Source organism: Chanodichthys erythropterus, chromosome 10 (genome assembly GCF_024489055.1).
Source record: "Chanodichthys erythropterus isolate Z2021 chromosome 10, ASM2448905v1, whole genome shotgun sequence".
In the NCBI taxonomy this organism is placed as follows: Eukaryota; Metazoa; Chordata; class Actinopteri; order Cypriniformes; family Xenocyprididae; genus Chanodichthys; species Chanodichthys erythropterus.
The window spans coordinates 14651790-14676866 of NC_090230.1; the positions used below are offsets into that span (position 1 = coordinate 14651790).

At 38.3% G+C, this 25077-nt stretch overlaps 1 protein-coding gene across 2 annotated transcripts in view; it reads right to left on the bottom strand.

Moving 5' to 3' along the window:
* Nucleotides 1-25077, bottom strand: part of celf5a (cugbp, Elav-like family member 5a) — a 229577-nt gene that overhangs the window by 87102 nt on the left and 117398 nt on the right. The window contains exon 3 of one of the 2 annotated variants that reach the window (XM_067398676.1): nt 5465-5513. In XM_067398676.1, the coding sequence (XP_067254777.1) occupies nt 5465-5513 (49 nt within the window). Of the gene's footprint in view, nt 1-5461; nt 5514-25077 lie in introns of both variants that reach the window. The other variant, XM_067398675.1, reaches the window with a different exon arrangement.

A 25077-nucleotide genomic window follows, 5' to 3' on the forward strand; every position in this document is an offset into this window, starting at 1 on the left:
GAAAATATTTGAAAAGTTGAAATAAAGTGCCCAACAAGTGTTTATAGTAAAGTATTTACTGGGTTGGCAATAGATTTGCTCCTCTCTGATTGGTTGCTGCCAACTGTCCATTGCCCTAATTAGTTGTGCTGAGTCTCACCAGATTGCCCAAGATTGACGGCAACATTGCCCAGCAACATTGCTCAAAAAGGTGCCATGTGTATCATCACCTAAAGGAACGATATCACAGGAATCTCTTTCAGAGCAATTTTTTTCCAGCTGATGAATGATATATATGAAACAGATAATAAACAGAATGTGTAAATGTAAATAAATGCATTATAAAGCAGTCTATACAACTTATATTCAAAATCCTTTCACATTAAATTTGTGTAGTGTGAAGTAACAGATCCGAAAATGGCTTTGAAATCTTGTTCGAGCTTGTGAATATTCAAATTTAGCACTAAACAATTACTTATACTGAAGACACATCACATCACATCACACTAGGCCTGACATGTCAATGACCAGCTTGATGGTGACTAAATCATGACAGAATTTTATTTATTTTTCAGGGGGATGGGGGAACTGTTCCTTTAAAAACACCTGGAAGCAACACCAAGCATTTTAGATGCGATAAGACTCTTGGAAAAAGAAAATGTAAAAAACAGCATCTACGCTATTCAGTCTGACTTGTATTTTCCAAACTCTTTAGTCTGAGACAGAGAAAAATAAGTTTCATCAACCTATCTTCATTCTTCCACTTGATACAAGCAGATAAACCATTATAAGAATGGCAGAATGAAACCCTACCACCTTTGTCCATGCCTTTCTCTAAGGAAAAAAAGCAAGTAGAGTTTGTTTCTCAAGGTGATTGTAGCAGTGATAAGGGAGCAGTTCTTATTAGGGGTGACAGCGAAGGGGCTGTGGTGGCAGTACTGACTGGATAACCTTGTGCCTGCTCACCCTTCTGCGCCAGGCTCCTCTGCCTTGCCTCGACGGGGACACAATCTGCTGGCTGGAATTACCTCGCAGCTGGAGGAAAACTAAACATGATTTCTGACCTTTACTTCTTGTGTTCAACAGTAACCTTTGGTGGTCCGCTTGCACAGACGGGCTGAAATGAATTCCCGACCGCTGCGTGTACGATTATGTGCATGTTGCGGCTGAGAATGACGAGAGAATCAGCGGTTGAATGATGTTCCTTCAATTGCCGTCCTCTGTCTGGGAACCTGATAGCTTGAAATGTTAATTGAAGCCAATTTGTTTCTACAGGGTTTGGAAACCTTAAGATACAACCTACCTTATTTCTCCTCCCCCAAACGCAGCCACTAAAGCTAATGCAAAGTTTGACAATTTGTTTGAAATTATATAGCTATTCATGGAGCGAATGCCATGATATACTGTATCTTCAAGTGAGCTACTGTACCTTATTTCTACTATGGCTGCTAATGCTACTGCCAATGTTGATACTCTGCTAGAAATGATGTTTTAACTATATGAATGTATCTTCAAGCAAAGCTTTATTCTATGTCCAGGTGTACAGATGACTCAAAGAATGCTCACAGCTAGGTGAATGAGTTCTTAAAAATGTGACTTAGCCTATGCATGTTTGAAGAGGATTAGCGTATATTTTTCAGACGTTTGGACCAGCCAAGCATAATTGAAAGCAGTAATCTGGACCCATTTTTCCCTTTTCTGAGGAAAAAGCTACAATTACTTCTGCCGTACTCGTCCTTCTGTGTTCATTACAGGCTTATTCCACCAACTTCTTCTTTTAGTGTGAAAGCTAGCATGCTTGTGTATGTTGTAAGAGGTTTCCTTCCGATGAACTCATTATTCCACAGTGTTCACCCCACTCAATGACACACTCCACATCTACCCCTGACTGTCACATCCGAGCAAATTCATGCAATCGTGCCCACTATCCTTTAGACTGGAGATAATGCAGGCATGGTGAAGTGCGGCTGAATCTCAACCACGAGTGGAACCTAGAATTTAGTCAAGACGCTGGGGGGAAAATTGACCTGTTCCATTTTAGTTGAGAGGATCAGTATGTGCATGTTTTTTCAATATGTGTTGAAGCACACAAAATTTTCATTCAACACAAATTGGAACTTCTAAATGTATGGCAGGGTCCCAGACCCCTTCCTCTAATAAAAATAATAACCATTAATTTGGAAAAATGGTGAATTATTAACGTTCAACATTCAAGTCTAAAAAGACATACACAAGAACATGCAAGAAAATTCAGCTAGTAAAAGTTCTTGTAGTTATTAATACTAATACACTATATTATTTCATTTTATACATGTGTTTTTCAACCCCTAAAGGGGAACAGGAGGATCACCAAGAGATCAGACAAATTCCATGGACTAACTTCCATGGACTAACTTTCGGAAAATTCATTTACACTACGGACTGGCCTATGTGGAGCAATTCTGTTATTTCTAGGCTGGAGGAAAAATTAAGAGATGAAACCTTTCATCTGGATTATTCTACTCTGAAAAAGGAGAAGATGGTTGGTGATGGGGGTATCTGCTCAAAGGGGTGGGAATTTGGGGGGTAGAAGATCAAAGCGACTAAAGCTGATTTATCCTGTGTTAGGGCTCAAATGCCTCTGAGAGGCATTGAACAGCCCTTCAAAAAGCAATAGCAGCCACCTTTATATCCAGCCTGTGCCAGTCATCAGGCCTGCCTGTGAAGCAAAATCAATCTGTTTCATATCAGAGATACCAAGGGAGAGGGAGAGAGAGTGTGTATGTGAGTGTACAATCTGTCCCCAAAGCTCTTTTTAATGACACATGCTGCATAACAGAGCAAGGATAGAAAAGTGTTCAATAAGGCAAACATGCTGTTATCTGGAGATGAGGACTAATATAAAAGGCTTGGATGGTACAGAGGGAGTTGTCAGTCAAACATACTTTAATTTCTATTTTCAAATTCCCTTCCTTTTCTGCTCAGCATGGACACACTTACTTGGACAGAAGTCCTTCAAATTCTTGCTAACAAGACAGTCTTGGTACAAGAACCAGACATACAGAAAGCTAAAGAATATTACCACAAAGTCAAAAGAATGTGGTTACAATGGCAATTGTTACAAGCACTTAAGGCGCCGTCATGAATTCAAAAATGCACCTTTCATCACTGTTCTTTTAATAATAACCCATCACAGTATTAATTTAACTAGGCAGCATGTCAATCAGGTGACCCAACCAGGAGATTCTTTCTAATCCATGACCGTGTGCAGATTGAAATGATTAAAAAATGCATCTAGAAGAACAATTTAATCACATTAGCTCTATAGACTTAATAACCACTGACAGAAAGCCCTTGTGGAGAAAGTTCCTTGAGGTTTAGAAGGTCTCTTCCTTTGTTTTTCTTTGAACAGGTGTGGTGACCTTTCAACCACTTAATGAGATTACGAGAGTAATTAGAACTGGTGCCACCGAGGGTCCCAACAGTCAACCCGCCTGAACTCGAGAGAATAACCAGTGTCCATCTGGGTGCCACCTCGGAATTAGAGAAAGAAACGTAATTAAGTCCTAATGCATGGATCCTCAACTACCCTAGGGAGTGGAGGACGTGCCCATGAAGAAAAGTAGCATTAGCACACATAGCTAACAAGCACTGCCTAAAGCAATAGCAAGTCTGTCAAAGCATGACACACTCTAGGATTGGCCAAGTGTTGGGAAAGAAATCCCCTGCAACCATTAAAGTCACAACAGTGTTGGATTGCTCCTGGGGTGCTACTCTGAGCTGTTCATTTAGGATGATGTGCAACTATTGGGCCTGACCTAAGCACACTCTTCATCTCCAACATGGCCACCGAGAGGAAGGCAATAAGGGACCCAAGGAAACCCAATGGGCGCCTAGGGAGCGCTAAGGCTGGCCACTCACAGGGAAGCCCAAAGACAGCAAAGTGTCAGAGTCAATGCGAACACACACCTCTACAATGGCAAAATCAATGGGGCTTTATGAGGCATCAATCTCTTCTACAAAGGCCTGCTTGTCTACTGCTGGGATGGACCATTTGGATGTGGGACTTTGACATTTGCAATTTTCCAAAAATAGCTGTAGAAGGCTTTTTGAGATTTTGTTGACCCATCCCTGATGGTTTATCTGATTCCCTTAAAGATTCTTTTGTCTGTCATGTGATTTTTTAAGTTACTAAGGGTCATTTTTCTTTTTATGGGCCTTTGGAAAGACAAAATAATATACTGTACTGTTAGTTGTCTGTTTAGATCATGAATGGGCCACTCTGCTCCTGGAGGGCCACTGTCCTGCAGATTTTAGTTCCAAATCTAATCAAACACACCTAATTTTACAGTAACCCTCAAGACTTTGTTCAGGTGTGTTTGATTATGGTTGGAACTTAAATCTGAGCAGAGTTGCAGATCCAGACTGGAGTGGCGAACATGGGTCCTGGAAAGCCAAAGTCCTGCAGAGTTTTGCTTCAGCCCTAATCAAACAAACCTGAACAAGCTAATCAAGGTCTGAAGGGTTACTAGAAAACTACAGACAGGTGAGTTTTTAATCAGGGTTGAAGCTGAACTCTGCAGGACTGTGGCTCTCCAGGACCAGAGTTCACCACCCTGGTTTAGACCATTAAAAAAATCATGAGCTAGGCCATCATTCTCTAGAAAAATACCCATTTTTAAGCTAGAAAAAATATCTATTTTGCTCTATTTTACACCTTTTCAAGTACAATAAATCCACCATGTTTGTGTGGGTGATCTCAATAGACGGATCTATTTACAGTAAGCAGCAGATCACATGCTAGAGACTTAGAACTAAGAGTCTTGGCAAGTGTCCTGCAATATAATTGATTGTTAGGCAAGTTGTGCATCCTCGGCCAACCTTTCTCTACCCTCCCAACATCAATCTCTATGGCATTTACACCTTTTGTTTACAATATGCCCCCTTGATTTGACCAGACATCAAGTTGGGGGTTTGGGGCTCAGGGCTCCCGTTCCAATATCTAAGCTAATTACTTTTTAATTTACAGTGTGTCGTTAATGGTCTTGGCAGGGGGAGCAAGGTTAGACAGGCAGCAGAAGCCACTTCCCTTCCGTTCACCAGCACCACGGCCTCCTTAATTAAAATGAATAATCTGGGCATTCATCAGATAGATGGAGAGAGAGTCAGTGAAAGAGAATTGTGAAGATAGGAAGGCAGAACCCTGCTGAAAAGACCAACTTAGGATAGCACCAATTTCCATGCAGGGTTATGGTGGTGTATCAGGTGAATTTTATCTCAACCATCCTGATTTTTCTGAAAATAATTGAACGAAAAAGTCTAGAAGCCTGGTGGGGAAATCAGTACACCAGGATCTCATGTTAGGTAACAGCATTCAAAACACAACCAACACTGGCCAGTTTTGTTGGTCTTTTCAGCAGGTAGAAAGGTAAATAAAGTAAAGTTCATGTACATTCATACCAAAGCTACATCAAAAGAAGAAAAAAAAAAAGAACAAGACAACTACCTCCACGACTCTCACTGTCAGCCGGCTTCACCTGGATGGGGCGAGTCATCTGAAAGAAGAAAAACAGTACAGACAAGACAAGGGGTTAGTTCAGGCACAGGAAACTGCTGTCACCACAATAAGCCTACAGCCTGTTGAGCTTATGTCCAACACAAAACAATCCTGTCTAAATTTGATCAAATGCAAATATCCACATGTCAGCTTGCAGGGTACTCATTGTCCGTTATACATACAAAATAAAAGAGTGGTGATTTGTACCAGCATGCCTTCAGTTGACTCGCATCCTGTATCTATTTTTGGCGTGCTTCGCAGCTGTAGACACTTTATTTTATCCATCTGAAATATATATATCCATATATTTACAAATGTCATGTGTGTGCATTAATTTCCATTTTATTTATACCTCTAAATAACTTCTGATCATTATATCAGTGCCAGGTTCCATGCGCACATCGAGTCAAAATCCTATAGCATGTTCGATTTAAATCGTCTGATCATTCTGCTAATGTCCCGGGAAACTACTGTATGCCCCCATCTATTTACATGGAAAAAGGCTGAGATCTCTAAAACGTTTGGCAAAAATTATGCTTCAATGACACAGTTCCAAAAATAAAATACAACAACTCTACCATGCAATAAACTTTAGCTCAAAGTCCATCTTCTCCTCTCAAAAAGTCTCTGGTCTGATCAGCAAGTTGTTTTTATGTTTGCTTTGCCATGCTCGCTTGGTTACAGTGTCTAGCAAGAAGGAAGTGAAATGCAACAACAATTAAAGTGGAGGCAGCCACAAGAGAGAGAGAGATCAATGAAGCCCTATTGATCCCTGCCCCTTAGGCTGTGGAGAGTGTCTGGAAAGGAGGGATTCTGTGGGTAGAAGGCTCACAGTAATCTACTAAAGCCTGATAAGAATGGCATTTGTTGGATTAGAAGCCTCTGTCATCACAGTTTTTGTGCTCCGCATTTTGCTCGACAATTTTTTTCCCATTATCCTTGCAAAGGTTGAAGCTTTCTCGACTGGTTCTTATTCTACAAACTTGAGCCAAACAGAAAGAAAATATATATATATATATATATATATATATATATATTTGTTTGTCTGTTTGTTTTCTTCTTCTGCCTGTCATTCAAGGATTCAAAAGGATTTTGCTGCAGGATCAAAGGATGTTCAAAGGGTTTTTCTATGCTCCCATTTATTCCTACCTGGGGATGTGATGTGGAAAGGAATACTGTAAATGCAGACTATTTGATTATTGGAGCAGTACAGCAACTTCACTCACATAATATAGCAAGAATTTTGAAATCTCCGGGAAAAAAAATGGACATACATAATTTAATAATAAATAATTGTGACACAAATTAATATTTTCATTTATATTTTTCATTTTATTGATTTTTTTTTTTTTTTTTTAAGCAAGCATGCAATCAACAGGATAATGTACAGTCAACTGGGTATCAGTATTACAAAAAAAAAAAAAAAAAATCTGTTTAGGATTAAAAAAAAAAACATCCTGACATCTCTATCAGGGTTTATTTAGTGATACTGACTGGTTTGATAGTATATTAACCCATATATAATCAGTAAAATAAAAGCTGATAGTGTTTTAAAGTTATGTTACATTCAAGAGTACTTTCTTTAATTGTTGAAAAACAGGACAGATCCTGTCCTAAAGGCCTACTTTACACTATAACATCCATTCCCCAGCATCGTAATCCAATGGGAGCTTTCTATCGATCCAAAACAAACTGCTAATAGCAACACAGCAGGCCCAGTTTGGATGAAAAAAGGCCAAGAGCTGTGCGGAGATTTGCGACAAGATTACCCAAATTTGCAAAGCGCCCTTTGCAGGCTTCCCAGCCATCTGTAACCTGAAATTAAGCCTTTAGGAATGCTGCAGCAACTTTTGTCTCATGCAGACGCCAATCCAAAGGCCTGGGAAATATTTGAGAGATGACAGGATCAACATTTTGTCTTTCTCCTCAACATATTTTCTTTTACTGTCCAACTGTGTGTGTGGGGGGGGACTGAAAAAGGTCAGTTTTAAAGACAGGCCAGTCCCATAAAATCATGACTTGTTCAAGGAGAAACACCATAATGGGATTTTAAAACGCCTTAATAACATGCTGATATATGAGGAAGAGAGCCAGACTAGATTCATTAAGTGTTAAACGTATCCATTTTCACCTTGAGGAACCGAATAACCTTCCTCTGAGAAATTATTCCATAAATTTATCCATCGTAAATAATACCTAGAAGGGTCTAACTCTTTGTGCGAAGGGGAAAAGGCAAAAGATGTAATTCCTCTGAAGGTTGGAGTTCAGTAGCTTTGTCTTACACTCCGGATAAAAAATAAAAAAAAACATAAAAAAAAGTCTGAAATACAGTAATGCACAATGATGGTGTTGCACTGCAAGACTTTTCTCCATTGCAAATAACAACATTTTTACTCAGACGTTCCCAGGCGTAAAGACAAAAAACAATCCAACAGACATAATTGTAAGATATGCCCGTCCCAAAAACAAATCATCTGACAAACACTAATAGTTGCCAACATTAGCATTTATGGATACTTTGCAATATGCATGCAACACTGTGGATGCAATGCCTAGTAATAAAGGAGATTCTGTTTTGCAAGGGAATGCATTCAGAACTACCTCATATCTGTAAATGCCATCAGTGAGATGTATTCCTAACACATTGGACTTTCGTGTAAGGTTTATGGATTCACCTCTCTAACTAGTCACTGTCCTGGTCATAAAATGCTGGTATAATGGTCCATTTGTTTTCCTAAGAGCAATGTGTTTCTCCCTTCTACATTTAGTATCGATGGAACTCAGTTTATTGCATTTTTCTCACCTCTAATGGGATGCCGTACACTTGAGGTACACACGTTTATACACACACACACACACACACATTTGTTTTTGTGAATTGTGGGGACATGGTTTTTATACTGTACAAACCTTATTTTCTATCCCCCTACACTACCCCTACCCCTACACATAACCATCACAGGAAACTGTGCACATTTTTACTTTCTCAAAAAAACTCATTCTGTATGATTTATAAGTCTTTTGAAAAATGGGGACATGGGGTAATGTCCTCATAAGTCACCCTCTCCTTGTAATACCTATGTCATACCCATGTCATTATACAAATCTGTGTCCTGATATGTCACAAAAACGCGCGTACACTCACACACACACACTTCAAAATGCTGCATACTACGGGTGTCAGTTTATTTTAAACAAATGTGGGAAGATAGTTATGGTTGTGAGGCTTAGGCTTAGCCTGTGAATACTATTTAGGTTATATGCAAATAATTAAAGTAAATTGAATAAATAATACATTATAATATAATTAATCATGAATTATTATTAGAAATAAAACTCAATATAATCTTTAAATGTTTTGATAAATAGTCTATGTTATCTGTAGTAGAGTATTTGCACACTGTAAAACCCAATAAGTTCAGAATACTCAAAACATTTGAGGAAACTTATTACCTCAAAACATTTAAGTAAACGAACTCATTTTTTAAAAGTTGGTAGAACTTAAAATTTTTGTGACAAGTGGGGCGGGGCCGAGAGCCATGGAAGCGGATCAAGGCCAGTGTGGTGCACAGGTGTCTCTCACTAACAATCCCGTCACCAGCATCCCTTTCCCAACTCATCATAATGTTAATTACATACCGTTAATTTACATAAACATCACATTCAGATCTTGGTTAAATGTTACGTAGCAAATAACACACGCTATTATAACTATCAGAGAGACATTACATACTTGCATATATGTAATCAAACAACATATGTGGTCTTAAATGTTTTGCAGTTCATCCTCAACCTAACCACAGGCTCTGCTCTTCACCACATTGGTAACCCTACAAAACTGACATAACAGAACCCCCCTGAATCCCAACATAACACAACATTAAACATTAACTTATATCTCCATATGTTAATCTTGTGCAAAAACACACAAAATAACACTTAATTTCAACAGTTATTTATATGGTCTGATGCAAAGCATGCTGGGAATTAGAAATCTGCTGCTGCTCAACTCAATCATATTAAGTTTAGCTTACTACAATGAAATTTTGAGTTCATGCAACTTTTTTCTATTAAGTACAATGAACTTTCATTATTATTTGAGTGAAACAAACTCATTTAATTTAATTAATTTCACTGTTCGGTTTTACAGTGCAAGTAAAAACTGAAATGTGTTAATATTATAATTCTAATTAGGAATAATAGATAATTATAAGAAATATCAGTTAAAATTATATATTTTATATATCAATTTCATCCAGTTTTGTTATTGTGAACTACAAAGGACTAAAACAAACGACCATATTATTGTTACAGTTCCCTCGTCTCCAAGACTCCATTTCCCATGATCCTCCTGTTTCTACACCTGCACTCACTTCCCTCGTCAGCTCCTCATCATCACCCATCACCATCACCTGGACTTCCTCGTTTGCACTCCCTATATATATGGACTCACTCCCTTCACTCCTTGTCTGTTCTTAAATGTTATAAATGTTATATTGTAGTGTTTGGTTGTGTGTTAGGCTCCTGCTTTCATTAAATACCCATTAATTGTGGATGTCCGTATACGACTCGTCTATTGCAACCAGCACCCGTAACTATTATATTATATTATATTATATATATATATATATATATATGATAAAAAATTTAAATAAAAGAAAATCTAAATATTAAACGAAAAACTGGAATTTTAAAAAATAAAATAAAAATGGGGAGTTAAAATAAAAATGACATTTTAAAACTTATTTTATTGTACAACTAATCCAACCCACTTAGCACAACATTAAATATAATTCACAGTGCCAAATCATCACTCATACAATGAAAAGAAAACGTGTTGATGCATCACTGCTGCAAACAATTTAATAAAGCGGTGAGGACGAAATTGGTTACTGCAAAAATAGGCCATCCCAACCATAAATGACACCTACTGTATGCTGTAAACACACTCATTCTACACACATTTTCATGCACTATAGAAACAAAAAGACCAGCAGTTGACAAACTGTCATCAGGGAAAGCATTCATTTAGCTTCTGCCCTGAGAGAGTTCACTACGCCTCTGCTTTTGTGCCTTTATTGCACAAGCGTTCTTTACTCATAAGATAAAATGAATGAGTTCGCATTATGCTGTGTTCCTTGCAAAAAAAAACAACAACATGTGTTCTAATTGTGATAGATTCAAGTAAGTTTCCACACTCGGAATGGCGAATGCACCGAGGTCCAGGACAAAAACAGAGGGATGGAGGGGGTTGGAGAGGATGGAAGGCAAAGGAGAACTGCCTGCAACTGCCAGATAAGATTGCTTCTCAGTTGAGTGGCATTTCCAGAGCCGTGACTCCACCCTATTGCTCCCCCACATATGCTGATAGACTCGCGCTGACGGAAACGCACACTTATACGTTTCCCGCCCGCAGCAAAAGCACCGGCATCCCTGTGTTTGCCAATCTGTTGTTTAAACTCAGCGGAACAATTCAAATCCCCACGTCCCAACAGGAGTGTGTCAGTTGCATCTCGTTTGGGATGATGCACACGATCCGACACACACCCCTCCGGTCCCCAGCATTCCCGACCGTGAATGTATTTTCCGGGATTTCCAATATAGCTACGGGAGCAACTGTCTCTTTGTCCTTGTCATCTGTTTCTTTAAGCACACAATACTCAATAATCATGTTGTTTGCTGTGCTGCTGTCTTTCAAAAGGGGGAGCTATCAAACAGGGTAAACAGAAAATACAGTGGGGGATATGAAACAGCCATTCTCCTGAGAGACAGTCTGTTCTCCTGGAGTGATGTTTGATTAGGCACTGCTGTGCTGGGGTAGATAGAAATTCAGAACAAGCTGCTCCAAGCAAATCAGGACTGTGCCTTGTTGCCTCCGTCTATGATGAATGTGAAATAATTCCCCTATTTGTTTTACGCTGTTCTGTCATAAACTGCAGGACAAAGAGTCAACATGGATAAAATGAATGGTTCGCAGTGGCTTTACAAACAGTGAAAATAAAGCAGACGTCATTGGATGTATGAGAGTGTTTATAGTACACTATTTTTTTCCAGGTCAGGGGCGTCAGAGGAATCATGGCTTGGAATCCTGTTAAGAAACAGAGTTTGAGCTTCGCTCACCTGCTGGGTTCAATGTTCAAAAGGCGTTTCGCACCATATCCCTTTTTTTGTTCACATGCAACATTAAAGAGGAACTCCGTAAGATTTGCAAAGCTCCCCCTACAGGTTCCTTCAGTGAATCACACTGTCGTCAATACTCCAAGCGCAGCTCTGGACTACAACGACTACAACGCTCACCAGCGCAGTAGTTTTGCAAATACAGTACAAGAAAGAGGAGGTGTTTTGAATCACAAATAAACTTGTTAAACACCCTCCACAGCGCCACCTGGTGCATTTAGTTATAACTGCGAGTTTTAGTGCTTTGGATTTATCATGGATTCATTGCATTTACGGCCAGCAAAGCAACATAGTAAAATTCGAATAGTATTTTTATTTTTCGAATATTAATTACAGGTCGAATATTCGACTATTTGTGCACACCCCTAATAGACAGATAGATAGATAGATAGATAGATAGATAGATAGATAGATAGATAGATAGATAGATAGATAGATAGATAGATAGATAGATAGATAGATAGATAGATAGATAGATAGATAGATAGATGTGAAAAAAGTTTTTTTTCGAATAAGTTTTCAATAAAGAAACTAAAAAATGTGCCCTAAAATACAAAACAACTCAATAATAGACAATGATAATGTTTGACCAATTATTTTTAACTATTATAAACTATTATTAAACAACAAAATACAACTATATTAAAAAAAAAAAACAAAAAAAAAAAAAATCTAAAACCTAGTGATAATTTCAAAACTATAGCAACCCTGCTGTGAACAAGCTTGTCTGATTAAGAGTCGGGCATCTTGCGAGTGTGTGTGTGTGTGTGTGTGTGTGTGTGCTTGTGAGAGAGAGAGAGAGAGAGAGAGAAAGAGAGAGATTGAGAGACCATGTCGGCGGTTTGGCTGGAGTTTAACAGTGAGATAACAGCCTATTCCCTGATCATTATTTAGCATTAGCAGGCCATCAAAGCCCCTTCTCCTCTGTTATTCCTAATAGGGAAATAAACACCTTTTGACTGGAGCATCCCAGCTGCGATAATTAATATTTCCAATTATTGATTTGAAAGTGCGCTGTGTGGTGACAGCCTTGGGCTTCGGCTCACCTAATAAATCTACTGTACAGGAAGGTGAGAGCGGAAGAGAGAGGGACAGCGAGAGGGAGAAATATTCTCCAGCAGCCTACAATTTTTAGTTAGTCTGTTCTCCACACAAAGCTATCGTATGAGTTGTTATATAGCATATAAATAATATGGACTACTTTTATTAACCATTCACTTTCGTTTTATGGAAAAGAGCGGCTAAGATGCGGTCAAAAGAAGTGAAAAAGAATTTCCGATACATGAGGGTAAACAAAAGACAAAATTAGCATTTTTGCATGAGCTACTCCTTTAAAATGTAATTCATTTGTCTGCCAGAGTCTCTAAGAGGAAGAAAATGAGACAGAAAATGGATGAGGGAGAACGAAGTGAAGAAGTATCTGCCAGCGTGTGTGCGTGTGAGGTACTTTGCTCCCAGCACCTCTGTGGAAGGCCTGATAAGAGTATCGACTCCACCGACTTGTCAATCGCAAGCGTCTGAAGTCGAAAACTCCAATAGCTTCCCTCCAATTCGCACAATACTGGAGGTCAGATGTAGCTCCAAGTACCTTCGACCATTGACACCGCACTTTCCGAGCAATCCGGAACGTCTACAGTCCTCTGAAAATGTCTAACATTGCGCTCCAGCTAATGTCGAGTTATCTTACGCCACATCAAGCGTGCGCTTTCAGCCTGACGTCCCTCAAAAGGTCAGCAGTCCAGATTAAATCTTTTCCCCCTTAACATTCCCCGGCCTCCTAAGTTCTCACCACAAGACGAAGCTGCTGACCTTTCACAGTGCTACAACCAGGATCCTAGCGAAGACCATCAGTGTCTGTATGAGCGTGTACAATGGTTCCTGGAGTGAATTCAACCCTAACACAGGTTTACCTGGAAGAGGATGAAAGGTCCGAATTGAAAAACTCAACAAGAACAAATAAAAAAATAAATGATAAAAAGGCTCTAATCCTACAAACGCTCGCAAGCCAGTCACCGAAGTGTCAAAGTGAGATAAAGAGAGAAAGGTGGTGCACAAGAGAGATTCCCTGACTGCACAGCTGCTGTGGTCTTTTATCAGGGGAAGGGCATCTTTCCTAGACATCTCTGGTAAAGGCGTTCGCAGCCATCTTTTCTGGAGAGAGACGTGAGGTTTGTTGGAGGAAAAAATCTCTGTCTACAAATTTCTCAGAAGCACCATGATGTTTGTTTTGATCTCTTTTTATTCATATTTCCATTTCCAACTCTGTTTGAAGAGCAATTGGTGCCGTTTTATGTCAAAACGTTGGCAATCACATTTAGCGACTCTTATATCTTCAAAGTCTCCTGATGACAGTTTTAAAAGTACGGGATGTCAGATGATAATGCTTTCAATTGCTTTACAAAAAAGAAGCACTTAAAAACAATCCTTCTGAATGGCTGAAAATGCTCCTGCTCAGAGGAACAGGCCATGCCTTCTCATGAATAATTAAGAGAGCTCTAAAGGTGATAATACACGGGGCAACTTTTCAAGCAATTTTGCCGAGCAAAATGTCGTTGTGGGCACTTTCCCATTGAGAATTTGCAACAAATTACTCTGTGGATATCCAGATACAAATTTGTTGCCCATTCTCAATGGGAAAGTGTCCAAGGAACATCTTTTGGCAACACTGCCCTGCAACATTGCTCAAAAAGTTGCCCCGTTTATCATCACCTTAAGTTTTGATGTATAGAAATACTGTCTACGCAACCTACTGAAAACATAAGAGGTCATGCATTATTGTTTTTTTTTGTTTGTTTTTTTTGTCATGGATTTTCTTATGACCCCAATGTAACAACTGGTTGTGTTGTCTAGATCTCATTCTAATTTTTCAAGATCTTGACAAATCAAAAGTTGTTCAAGTAATCTCAACATAATCAGTTTTTTTGAGATCTAGACTCTAGAAAGATTGTTTATTGAGTTCTTGACTGAATTTTCTTGTGAACTAGACAAAACAAGCTGTTTTCTTGAGATCTAGACATAACAAATTATTGTTTATATAGATCTTGTTTATATAGAAGTTTCTTGTGAGAACATTTTCTTGACCAGATTTCACCACGACAAAAGTTGTTTTCTCGAGATATCACTTTAATTTTCTCATGTTTTCAGTTTAACAAAACACCCCCCCCCTTTCTTGTAATATTGACATAACAAAAGTTGTTAAAACAGGACAATAAAATAATAATAATAATAATAATAATAATAATAATAATATTAGAGGACCTCAGACACATCTGAAGTCATTTACTCAAAATTGTTTTCAAACCTCATAATTTCAAAGAAATTATCACTAAATAAACCATTTCCCACATATAATTAAATATATGTATAGCTATTATTGTCTTCATCATGTACAACATGTACATAAATTAAGCGTCAGCGTTAGTTCAGGCAGGCCTCATAGTCAAGCTCCGCTATCAGCTGATTCTCAAATTCCAACCCCACCCATATCAGCTGATCCAATTTCTATGGACTCCATTGGCAACTCTAAAATAAGGCGCATTACTTAAACACAGCTTCCGTCTCTCTGCCTGCTTAGCTGTTTCCACTGCATGCTGCTTGCAACCCACCTCCTCCCCAGCTCCTCCTTAAACTTGTGTATAACTTAATCAGTGTCATTCTGTTGTCATTGATGCATGCTCTGTTCTCAATAGGGGGATTTTCTGCTGCTCTCCAAGCTAAAAAATGGGAGGTTGTTCCCAGAAGCTGCTGCTGTTCCCGGTCTTGGCTTTCATGGAGCTCATGAAAGGATGGGGAATTTAGAACGGAGCCATACCGCCAAATTGTAACTTCAGCAAAATATGCCAATAAAAAATTGACTAAATTTTGTCTCTTGTAATTTTTGACTTAAGTGGTCCTGACTGAAATGTAATTTCTTAACAAAATGTGCACTATTTCATGGCCCTTCCAAACTGCTGTTTATCTGGCTAAATCCAGAACTATAGATTTAATCTTAGAAACACGTCAGGCCAGATTAAATCAAGTATGATAGGCACCGATTTACGTTTCTGCCGGTGGGTGCCCAGTAACACCCCCCCTACCCCACCCCCACCCTTTTTTTTAATGTTATAGTTTCATCCATACAGCTACATTACAATATTAGTATCGTACTACTTTTATATTTTAGACAAATCCACACTTAGTTTTAGTATTCCCCATTGGTCTCGTGGTAGAATTTTTGTTAATAGAGTCAGAAGTTCAGCTGTGCTCTAATTATCTAATTATGCTCGAATCCACCCTTGCATAGTTTTTTTTTTTTTTTTTTTCATTAAGATCAAATAAGTTTATTTATGATTGTATATCAATAACAGGGACAAATTTGTGTGCATTTTGATAGTGACTTCGCTGGAAAGAAGAGTCTAGGGAATCGATAGACTGACGTGCATGTATGTAAACGAGTCACAATTCCATCACTTATAACTGCGGTAACACAGCATTTCAAAAACAACATGTTCCAGCGCCAGATCGCTTATCATTTAACTAAAATGAATGTCAACTGGATGTTTCATTTGAATTTGACCAAAAACAAGCACATTATTGAGTGTTGTCGTGCTCTCGCTGAAATCTGAAGATAACGTTACCTAAAGGTAGACTACACTGTGTTATTTCGTCAGTCAGTCATGAACGTCAGGTGGTTAAAAGCTTCTGGCAACTGTAAATCCAGGAAAGAAGACCATTTTAGGGACAGGGCAAGGACAGTATGAGTTCTGATTCTGAATCTAAGCGAGTGCGAGAGTGAAGGAAATCCGACTTCGAGTTGAGAAATTTGTGCTCGCTCAACACTGGATGCGCTCTCAACGCGCTCTCGACTTTCGCCATTAAAATAACGTCATAGAAACGGCCTTAAATAAACTACTATATATATATATATATATATATATATATATATTTTTTTTTTTTTTTTTTTTTTTTACTTGTTAAAATCCATGGAGAATATCTCATATTTTTCCGTGGGTGCTCGACCATTTCCGTGGGTGCTCCAGCCCCCGAGCACAGGATCGGCGCCTATGATGATGTATATATTAACAACTCTGAGAACACACTGGTAACCTTAGCATTTCGACTACAGGATCTCTTAAGTATGTGCTAATACAGCATTCAAGGGGCTTCATGGTATTGTGCTATGTGCTTGCTTTGCCCTGCCGGGGCGGAATGAGGAGGAAGCTCCCCGTGCTGTCACTGCTGCTACAGGATTGTGACAGATTACAGGGCACTCCTCTGACCAATGGGTGGTCAGCATCGCTTCCCGGTCAGTGACCCATAATTCCCTGCATACCTATGCCGAGTTGACGTTTCTTTAATGGGTTACAGACCTCTGGCGAGCCAACGCCTTCTCAGTGCTATGATAGCCTATTAGCAATTCACCACAGCTTGCAGTTTTTTGCCTTCTTTTTTTTAAAGCCACCCTGCACCCTTCTATGCCACGTACAGTATAACCTCTCTCAACCTCGTGGTCCTGAGGGGTTGACAACAGCAGAACAGAAAGGAAAGAGGCAGAGGAGAGAGGGAGGCAACGATGCAAGTCGGCCAAGTGTCAGGTGTGGACAGAAAAAAAGCCGGGGGGAACGACTAGGAGATGGGAGGATAGACAGATGGAAAGGGAAAAAGAGAAAGAACTGAAGCCAGAAGTGGCATTTGCTCAAAGCTATTCACCTATCTGCCATGAGAGATGATGCAATAATAGTAATGCACCCGACTGCAGCGGTTCTCAACTGGTGGGTCGCAACTCAAAAAGGGGTCGCTGGTCTGTTCTGACAAGCTTTGGACAGGGTGGGGGACAAAAAAACTATACTAAATGCAAATGTTAAAATGCAGCTAACCAAAATAAATACCTTTAGGCTTTTGTTGTTGACCTCAAAAGCTGTGCACCCAATCAAATGCTGATTTTGTCGAGAAACTTGTCTTGTTTATCAACCCGTTGTCCATTTCTTATAGCGTTCCATTGCACTTATCTCACACGCCATCTAATTCGCCACTGCCTTGACGATCGATAGTGAAACAACTGATCTTTGTGTGTTCACTGTTTTACAGAAGGGGCTCTGTGTCTGTAATTGTGACCATGTTTGTACGGACTAGAACTTGATGAGGATCCAGCATGCTTAGTCCATCTGTCTGCAGTTGCAGTCCAAGTCAACTCCAATAACACAACTCCACTCTGGCATAGATAAAGAGTATACGATTTAAACAAGGTCCTCTTTATCTGCTTCTATTATCAATCTAATTAGACAGATAAAGATAATTAAAAGGGCAAATTACAGCTTGTATTGATATGATAACTAATGTATTGTAAACCGATGAGATAGATATACAGTGGTGTGAAAAACTGTTTGCCCCCTTCCTGATTTTTTTTTTTTTTTGCATGTTTGTTACACTTTAATGTTTCAGATCATCAAACAAATGTAAATATTAATCAAAGATAACAAGTAAACACAACATGCAGTTTTTAAATGAAAGTTTTTATTATGAAGAGAAAACAAAATCCAAACCCACATGGCCCTGTGTGAAAAAGTGCTTGCCCCCTAAACTTAACAACTGGTTGGGCCACCCTTAGCAGCAACAACTGCAATCAAGCATTTGCGATAACTTGCAATGAGTCTGTTACAGTGCTGTGGGTGAATTTTGGCCCACTCATCTTTGCAGAATTGTTGTAATTCAGCCACATTGGAGGGTTTTCACGCATGAACCGTCTTTTTTAGGGCATGCCACAGCATCTCAATAGTATTGAGGTCAGGACTTTGACTAGGCCACTCCAAAGTCTTCATTTTGTTTTTCTTCAGCCATTCAGAGTTGGACTTGCTGGTGTGTTTTGGATCATTGTCCTGCTGCAGAACCCAAGTTTGCTTCAGCTTGAGGTCATGAACAGATGGCCGGACATTGTCTTTCAGGATTTTTTTGGTAGACAGCAGAATTCATGGTTCCATTTATCACAGCAAGTCTTCCAGGTCCTGAAGCAGCAAAGCATCATTTTACTGTTGGTATGATGTTCTTTTTCTGAAACGCTGCGTTAATTTCATGCCAGACGTAATGGGACACACACCTTCCAAAATGTTCAACTTTTGTCTCGTCAGTCCACAGAGTATTTTCCCAAAGTCTTGGGGATCATCAAGATGTTTTCTGGCAAAACTGAGACGAGTCTTTATGTTCTTTTTGCTCAGCAGCGGTTTTCATCTTGTGAGGCCATGTGAGTTTAGATTTTGTTTTCCCTTCGTAATAAAAACCATTTAAAAACAGCATATATATATATATACACATATATATATATATATATATATATATATATATATATATATATATATATATATATATATATATATATATATATATATATATATATATATATATATATATATATATATATATATATATATATATATATATATATATATATATATATATATATATATATATATATATATATATATCCCATCGGTTTACAGAATATTATCAGTATATATATATATATATATATTGTAAGACCTAACTATACATAAGGCTGTTTGTCCTCAATGAAGTATCAGCAGTGAAGGTTAAAAGTTTTTTATTGAAAAAAACTTTTGAGAAATACATTAACTGCATTCTCAGTTTTTCTGTTGAATAACGAAAACTGTTTTTTTTTTTTTAGTTTACACTGTTTTGTTGAATAAGGGAAAGTTACTAAACTGAATGAACAACCACTCGGTAGAAATCGGGTCCTGGTGGTCTAAGAAGTTCATCACTTACAGCAAAACATCACACAAGCCAAATTCCTTCTAATGCCATAATAGATTTAAATCCTTAATGTAAAAAATGTTGTGAATGCTGATTTGTTCAATTCTGCTTCTAGAATACCATATCCTGCATCCTCCTATACATCCAGTACAAACAAGCCTGATAAAACACACGCACATGCAGCAGTTTAGACCTTGAACTAGTGTGACCTCAGTGCTGACAGGCAGATGAACTCCAGTATTTTCCATATCCGCCCCGATGGACTCCAACTATGTGAAAACACAGTGCAGCTATGCAGAAAACATGATGTAAGTGTCTTTCCATCTCAGAGTTCCTCTCTTCTGATTTTGAAAGATGAAGTGAGTGTGCATTTGTCCATGTGCTCATAGTGGTGTTAATCTCAAAATTGCTAATCAATCCTGTCAACGTGCTGACGGGCTTTAGCATATCATTAGCTATAACCACTCAGAAGCAGAGGAAAGCCAGGTTATCCCGGTATATTTTTCTGCTGATATGAAAAATCATGTACATTTAGCAATGTAGCGGGTGAATTGTGTATATGATGTATATTACGATGTTATGATAAACTGTCTTTCTCCACTGACGTTATAAGTTATTCAAAGCTTTTCTAAGGATAAGACAGCTGTCTGAGTCTGAGATGGTGAGCAGAAGCATGGTTTGTGTAACATTAGCAACACATTATTAGCTGTTTGATAACGTAGTCAAGCAAAAGGTTAATCATATTAATTGCCGTTATGTGTCCGACGTTATAAAGAACGATATACAAAACACATTACCATTCTGCTACATCGACTTTGTATACGAGCCTGTATAATTCACTTTTCCATTTCTTCTTACGAATCAGTTTCTGGCTCAAACATATATGGCTGAATTAAACAAGTATTTCCACTTGCCATTGTGCAGCGTTTATTACAGTGAAGTTGACCGAGTGGATCTCTGAGCTGTGTGGGTGGGGGCGGGGCTTAATTTGCATATTCATCCGCGTATACTAAATAAAGCAAGGGTGAAGAGTTACATTCAGGGAAAAAACATTTAGTTGTGTCATTTTGGTGATCAAAGATGAGTTTTAAAGGATATAATTATTGATCGTTTCAAAAAATCCAGTCATAATCAATATTGGCGCAAATTTACTGTATCTGCTTGGGCAGAAGCTAAACCGTGAATTAGGGTTGGGCGATGTCCACTAAATTGGCAGTTGACGATGTTTACAGTAAAACATCGTGATGGACGATGATATCGTTGGGGTGGTGGGGTGTATTTTTATTTTTCGTTATTATATAATTATTATTCATTATTTTACTTTATTACTTTATTTATCCCTTTGACGCGTACAATCACACCGGTGTGATTAGAACGTTCAGTGCAGTGCATCACGTAATCGATTGCCAAATTCAAATGTGCGCGTCCATCTGGTTTAGAGATGGACGCGCAGCACTTTTCATATATCACAAATATGCAGTGTTTTCAACCACATAATGTTTATTTTAGGTTTCGGATGTTTAAATACATATAAGATGTTGTGAATCCAACAGAACCTGCGGCACAAACTAACATGGCGATGCCCATAACGTGTATAGCTCAACTAACGCAATCATTATAAAGTTGTTTAAACAGCAAAACACATCCACTTTCACATATTTGACAATCGGAATATCAGATATTTCATGTTATAGTTAACAAATTAGTGAATATTTTGAATAAAAAAGGAAAACTGTAATAAAAGCAGATCATCAGCCATACAGCGCTGCGGTGTGTGACATGACAAGCAATGACTTACAATGGAATCAATAAAGTGATACGATTTAAATAACGCTCGCCTTGAAAAACTCACGCTGGGGGGTCAGCCAGAACATTTTAAACTTACGTGCGAAAGGGTTATTTTATTTCCCAACTAATGACTCATCCGGGCTTTCCAATAGGTTGCACGTGAGGGGAATAAAAGGGGCAGAGCGGGGCAGGGGCGTGGCATAACGATGGTGTCTCGTCATTGTGATGTCGGTCAGCCATCAGGCACAACCCTACCATGAATAAACACTGGGAAACAGGCACTGTGATTAATAATACTCGCTCTACTCAAAGCGATTATTCATATTCTATTCATACAGTATATATACATATATTACAACTTACATCTGCAGAAAATGACGCAAACGCACAAGTGAACTTCTTCTGAAGTTCTTGCTGTTACTCAGAATGCGTGAGGAGTGAGGACGTTGGGAATGTGTTCGTTTAGTAAAAAAAAAAAAAAAAAAACCTAAAGCATAAAGATTGTAATTGTAGCTACTACAACAGTGAATGCATTACAATTTTATTTCTGAACAAAAAATAGGTTTTACACATCACATCAACTTTTCATTGACTATATTTAGATGCAATTTTAGAATTTACTGAAATTATGAACGAGAATATATACTGAATATTTAAAGGATATCTTCATCAGCAAAACAAAAACGATTACCATACAAACATCTTTCTGTATTGATTTTGGGATAAATAAGCATAATTTTTACAAGCAGAAAATACACTGTAGAAAAAAAACTGGAACAATAAATCGCTGCATCGCAAATAGAGAAATAATTCTGGATCAATTATGATATTTTCTGAATGCATCACGATTCTCTCTTGAATGGATTCTGCACTTAGTTTTTAACAGTAGATGGCACTGCGTGCTTTAGAAACAGCCGTGCTCTGCTTGCTTCCAATTCCTTACACCACTTGAACCTTCTATATAATAATCATTCATAAAGTTCGAAAATGTTGAACCGAATTACAAGGGTGTTAGCAGTGGGCTGTTCACATTAATCTCGCGTCATAAAGCAATTTGAGGTGCAAGTACATTCTCAGATTCAGCCAAACACATGAGCCCTCTTCTTCGTGAGCGTTTAATCGTGCGATTAAAAACTAACCAAGAGCACCATCTGCTGTTAAAAACTAAGTTCAGAATCGATTCGAGAGAAAATTGCAATGTATTCGGAAAATCTCAGAATCGTTCCACAAATCAAGATGAATCGATTTATTGTTGCAGCCCTAAAATTTATGGTATAAAATGTTAGCAGCATTAGGTATTATGGATTTAGAGTAAAACACATGTAGGCTATATATTTCATTAACTGAAATAATGTTAATATATCAACCTACTTAAGTACAATATTTAAATGTCTTTAAGTACTAGCCAAAAACCTCCCACCTCGGCATAAAGTACAGCAAAACACTTCAGTTTTTGTTTTTATGTACTGTTTAGGTGCCGCAAGTCTGAGATAGATTGTAGCTCAATAATATATAGCTGTAGAAAAAAAACTAAATCATTTAAATAATTGTGAGGCTTGTGAGGTTACAGAACCCAACAACAAAAGTCCCTTTATAATGCACTGACAACCACCAAAAATCTTAATTGTTTACAGTGTACACTCTTATTGGTATTTGAAATCATAATCAAATTAGCCAAAATATGTAATAAACACACACCTGTGATGCTGTTCCAATTCAATTGTGGGTGCAAATTCCTATTGTCAAAGATACAGCATTCAAGGAAGCCCGTAATGTATATTGGGACATCTCACTATGACACATCCCAAGGGTTGTGGGTTGATTTACCTCTCTCAACTTCCTTCCTTCTTTTCTTTAAGCTGTATCCCACTGAGAGACAAGGCCCTTCCATAAACATTTCCATAATCATTTCCGCCACCTGTGTCCATCCCACCACGTTGACAGATGCTCGCTTCCCGTCATCCTATGCGCACAACCATCCAGGGACATTTATTTTACCCCGGCATTAATTCAACGAGGAGCATCGCATTTAAAGGTGTCAACGGTGATGTCCATGACGCTGGAAGAAAGACGGCAGAATGAAAGAGAGATGAAGCGTCTCCCTCGAATGAACTGCACTCTGCGTGAACTCTAGCCTCCTGCCATGAGCTTTGCTTTGTTTCAGATTTATTCATTTTTCATAAAGTTCACATGCTCCCCATATTCAAAGCGTAAAAAAAAAAGCTATGGAAACCTGCTAAATCATGCAGCATTTACATTTGAGGAAGTCGACCCTCTGCGCTAGCCTTCTAGCTAATGCTTGAGCAATCTTGCGCGTACACATTGCGCTTGATATTTTAACCCACCGCCTGTGAAAGCGTGTTTACACATCCTAGTAATTCACATAAACCAACTCAAACGTGACAGATGATGTATCCATCATGGTGTTAAGAAGTTAAGTGCAAAAAAAAATGTCTTTTTCTGAAACTCTGCCTTGGCTGCACTCCACTGGAAACATGACAGCAGAGAATTATGGGAAAGGGTGGGGGGATTTCAAGCGAAAGGGAGAGAGAGTGAAAAAAGAGGCCAAAGAAATGTGATTTAGCCTCCTAGTTCATCTTCATCTGTGTCCTGTCCCAAAGACCTGGTTCATGAAATAAGTCCTGCTGAAAATCAATGCAGGGCCTGAGACTTATAAAGGTGACCCATTCAGAACAGGTGGCTTTTGTGGAGAGCTAAACTCCAGGATTGTACCATTAAAACCATGCTAAGAAGAATTAATGGGGGGCATCGATTAGGTAGAGCGCAACTTAGGATTCACTAAGCAGGGTCGTTTTAAAGCCGGAACTGTGGCTTTACAGATGGCCATTTTTGCCAATTCTGTGCTCGAAGATCATTTAGAAACCACTGAAAGGGAGAAAAATAAAAGTGATTTTTAAATAAAGTTTTCTCGCTCTCTATAACTTGGGGGGAAAACATCAATTTTTCCAGTGTTGTTGGGTTCTGTACAAGAACCTGCCTCACAATTATTTCAATTATTTAGTTTTTTTTCTACAACTATATATTATTGAGCTACAATCTATCTCAGACTCGCTGCACCTAAACAGTACATAAAAACAAAAACTGAAGTGTTTTGCTGTACTTTCTGCCCAAGTGGGAGGTTTTTGGCTAGTATCAGATGCAACGAGGACCAGATGTGATACTATACACTCTTAAAATTAAGGTTCTTTATTGGAATCTTTGGTTCCATGAAGAACCTTTAACTTCAATGAAACCTTTCCATTACACAAGGTTCTATATAGTGGATAAAGGTTCTTTAGATTATTAAAAATGTTCTTCAAACATAGAAGAAAATGGTTATTTTAAGAATTGTTTACCGAAAGGTTCTTTGGGGCTGTTTTCAACTGAAAACGAAAAACTTTTTTATACGCTTTGGCTGTTCATTTACTCAACAACTGCATTTTGGGGGCCTGAAAATGCTAATTTTTGAAAACAGGACTCCAAGTGCATGGTTTTGAAAACTATACCATTATCATCTACATGTAAACTACAAAAACATGAATTTGTAAAAATAGGCGCTCAGTGTTTCTTAACAAAGCGTTTTTAGTCGTTTTTGCGGATCCATGTGCGAGGATCATTTTAACAACGTTTTCGTCTTTGAGAATAAACGCAAAGGAAGAACTTTTCTGTTTTAAGTATATCATTGTTGTGTAAACGTACCCTCAGAGTGTAGTCCTGTGGTGGAAAATACCAAAAAGAGCTCTGTGATTGGCCAAAATGCTTAGTTCAGAATGGAATCTGAAAACATGATGTAAAAAAAATGCTTATTCAAATTTAAAACATCATAATATGCTAAAAAAGTAAATTGTTAAATG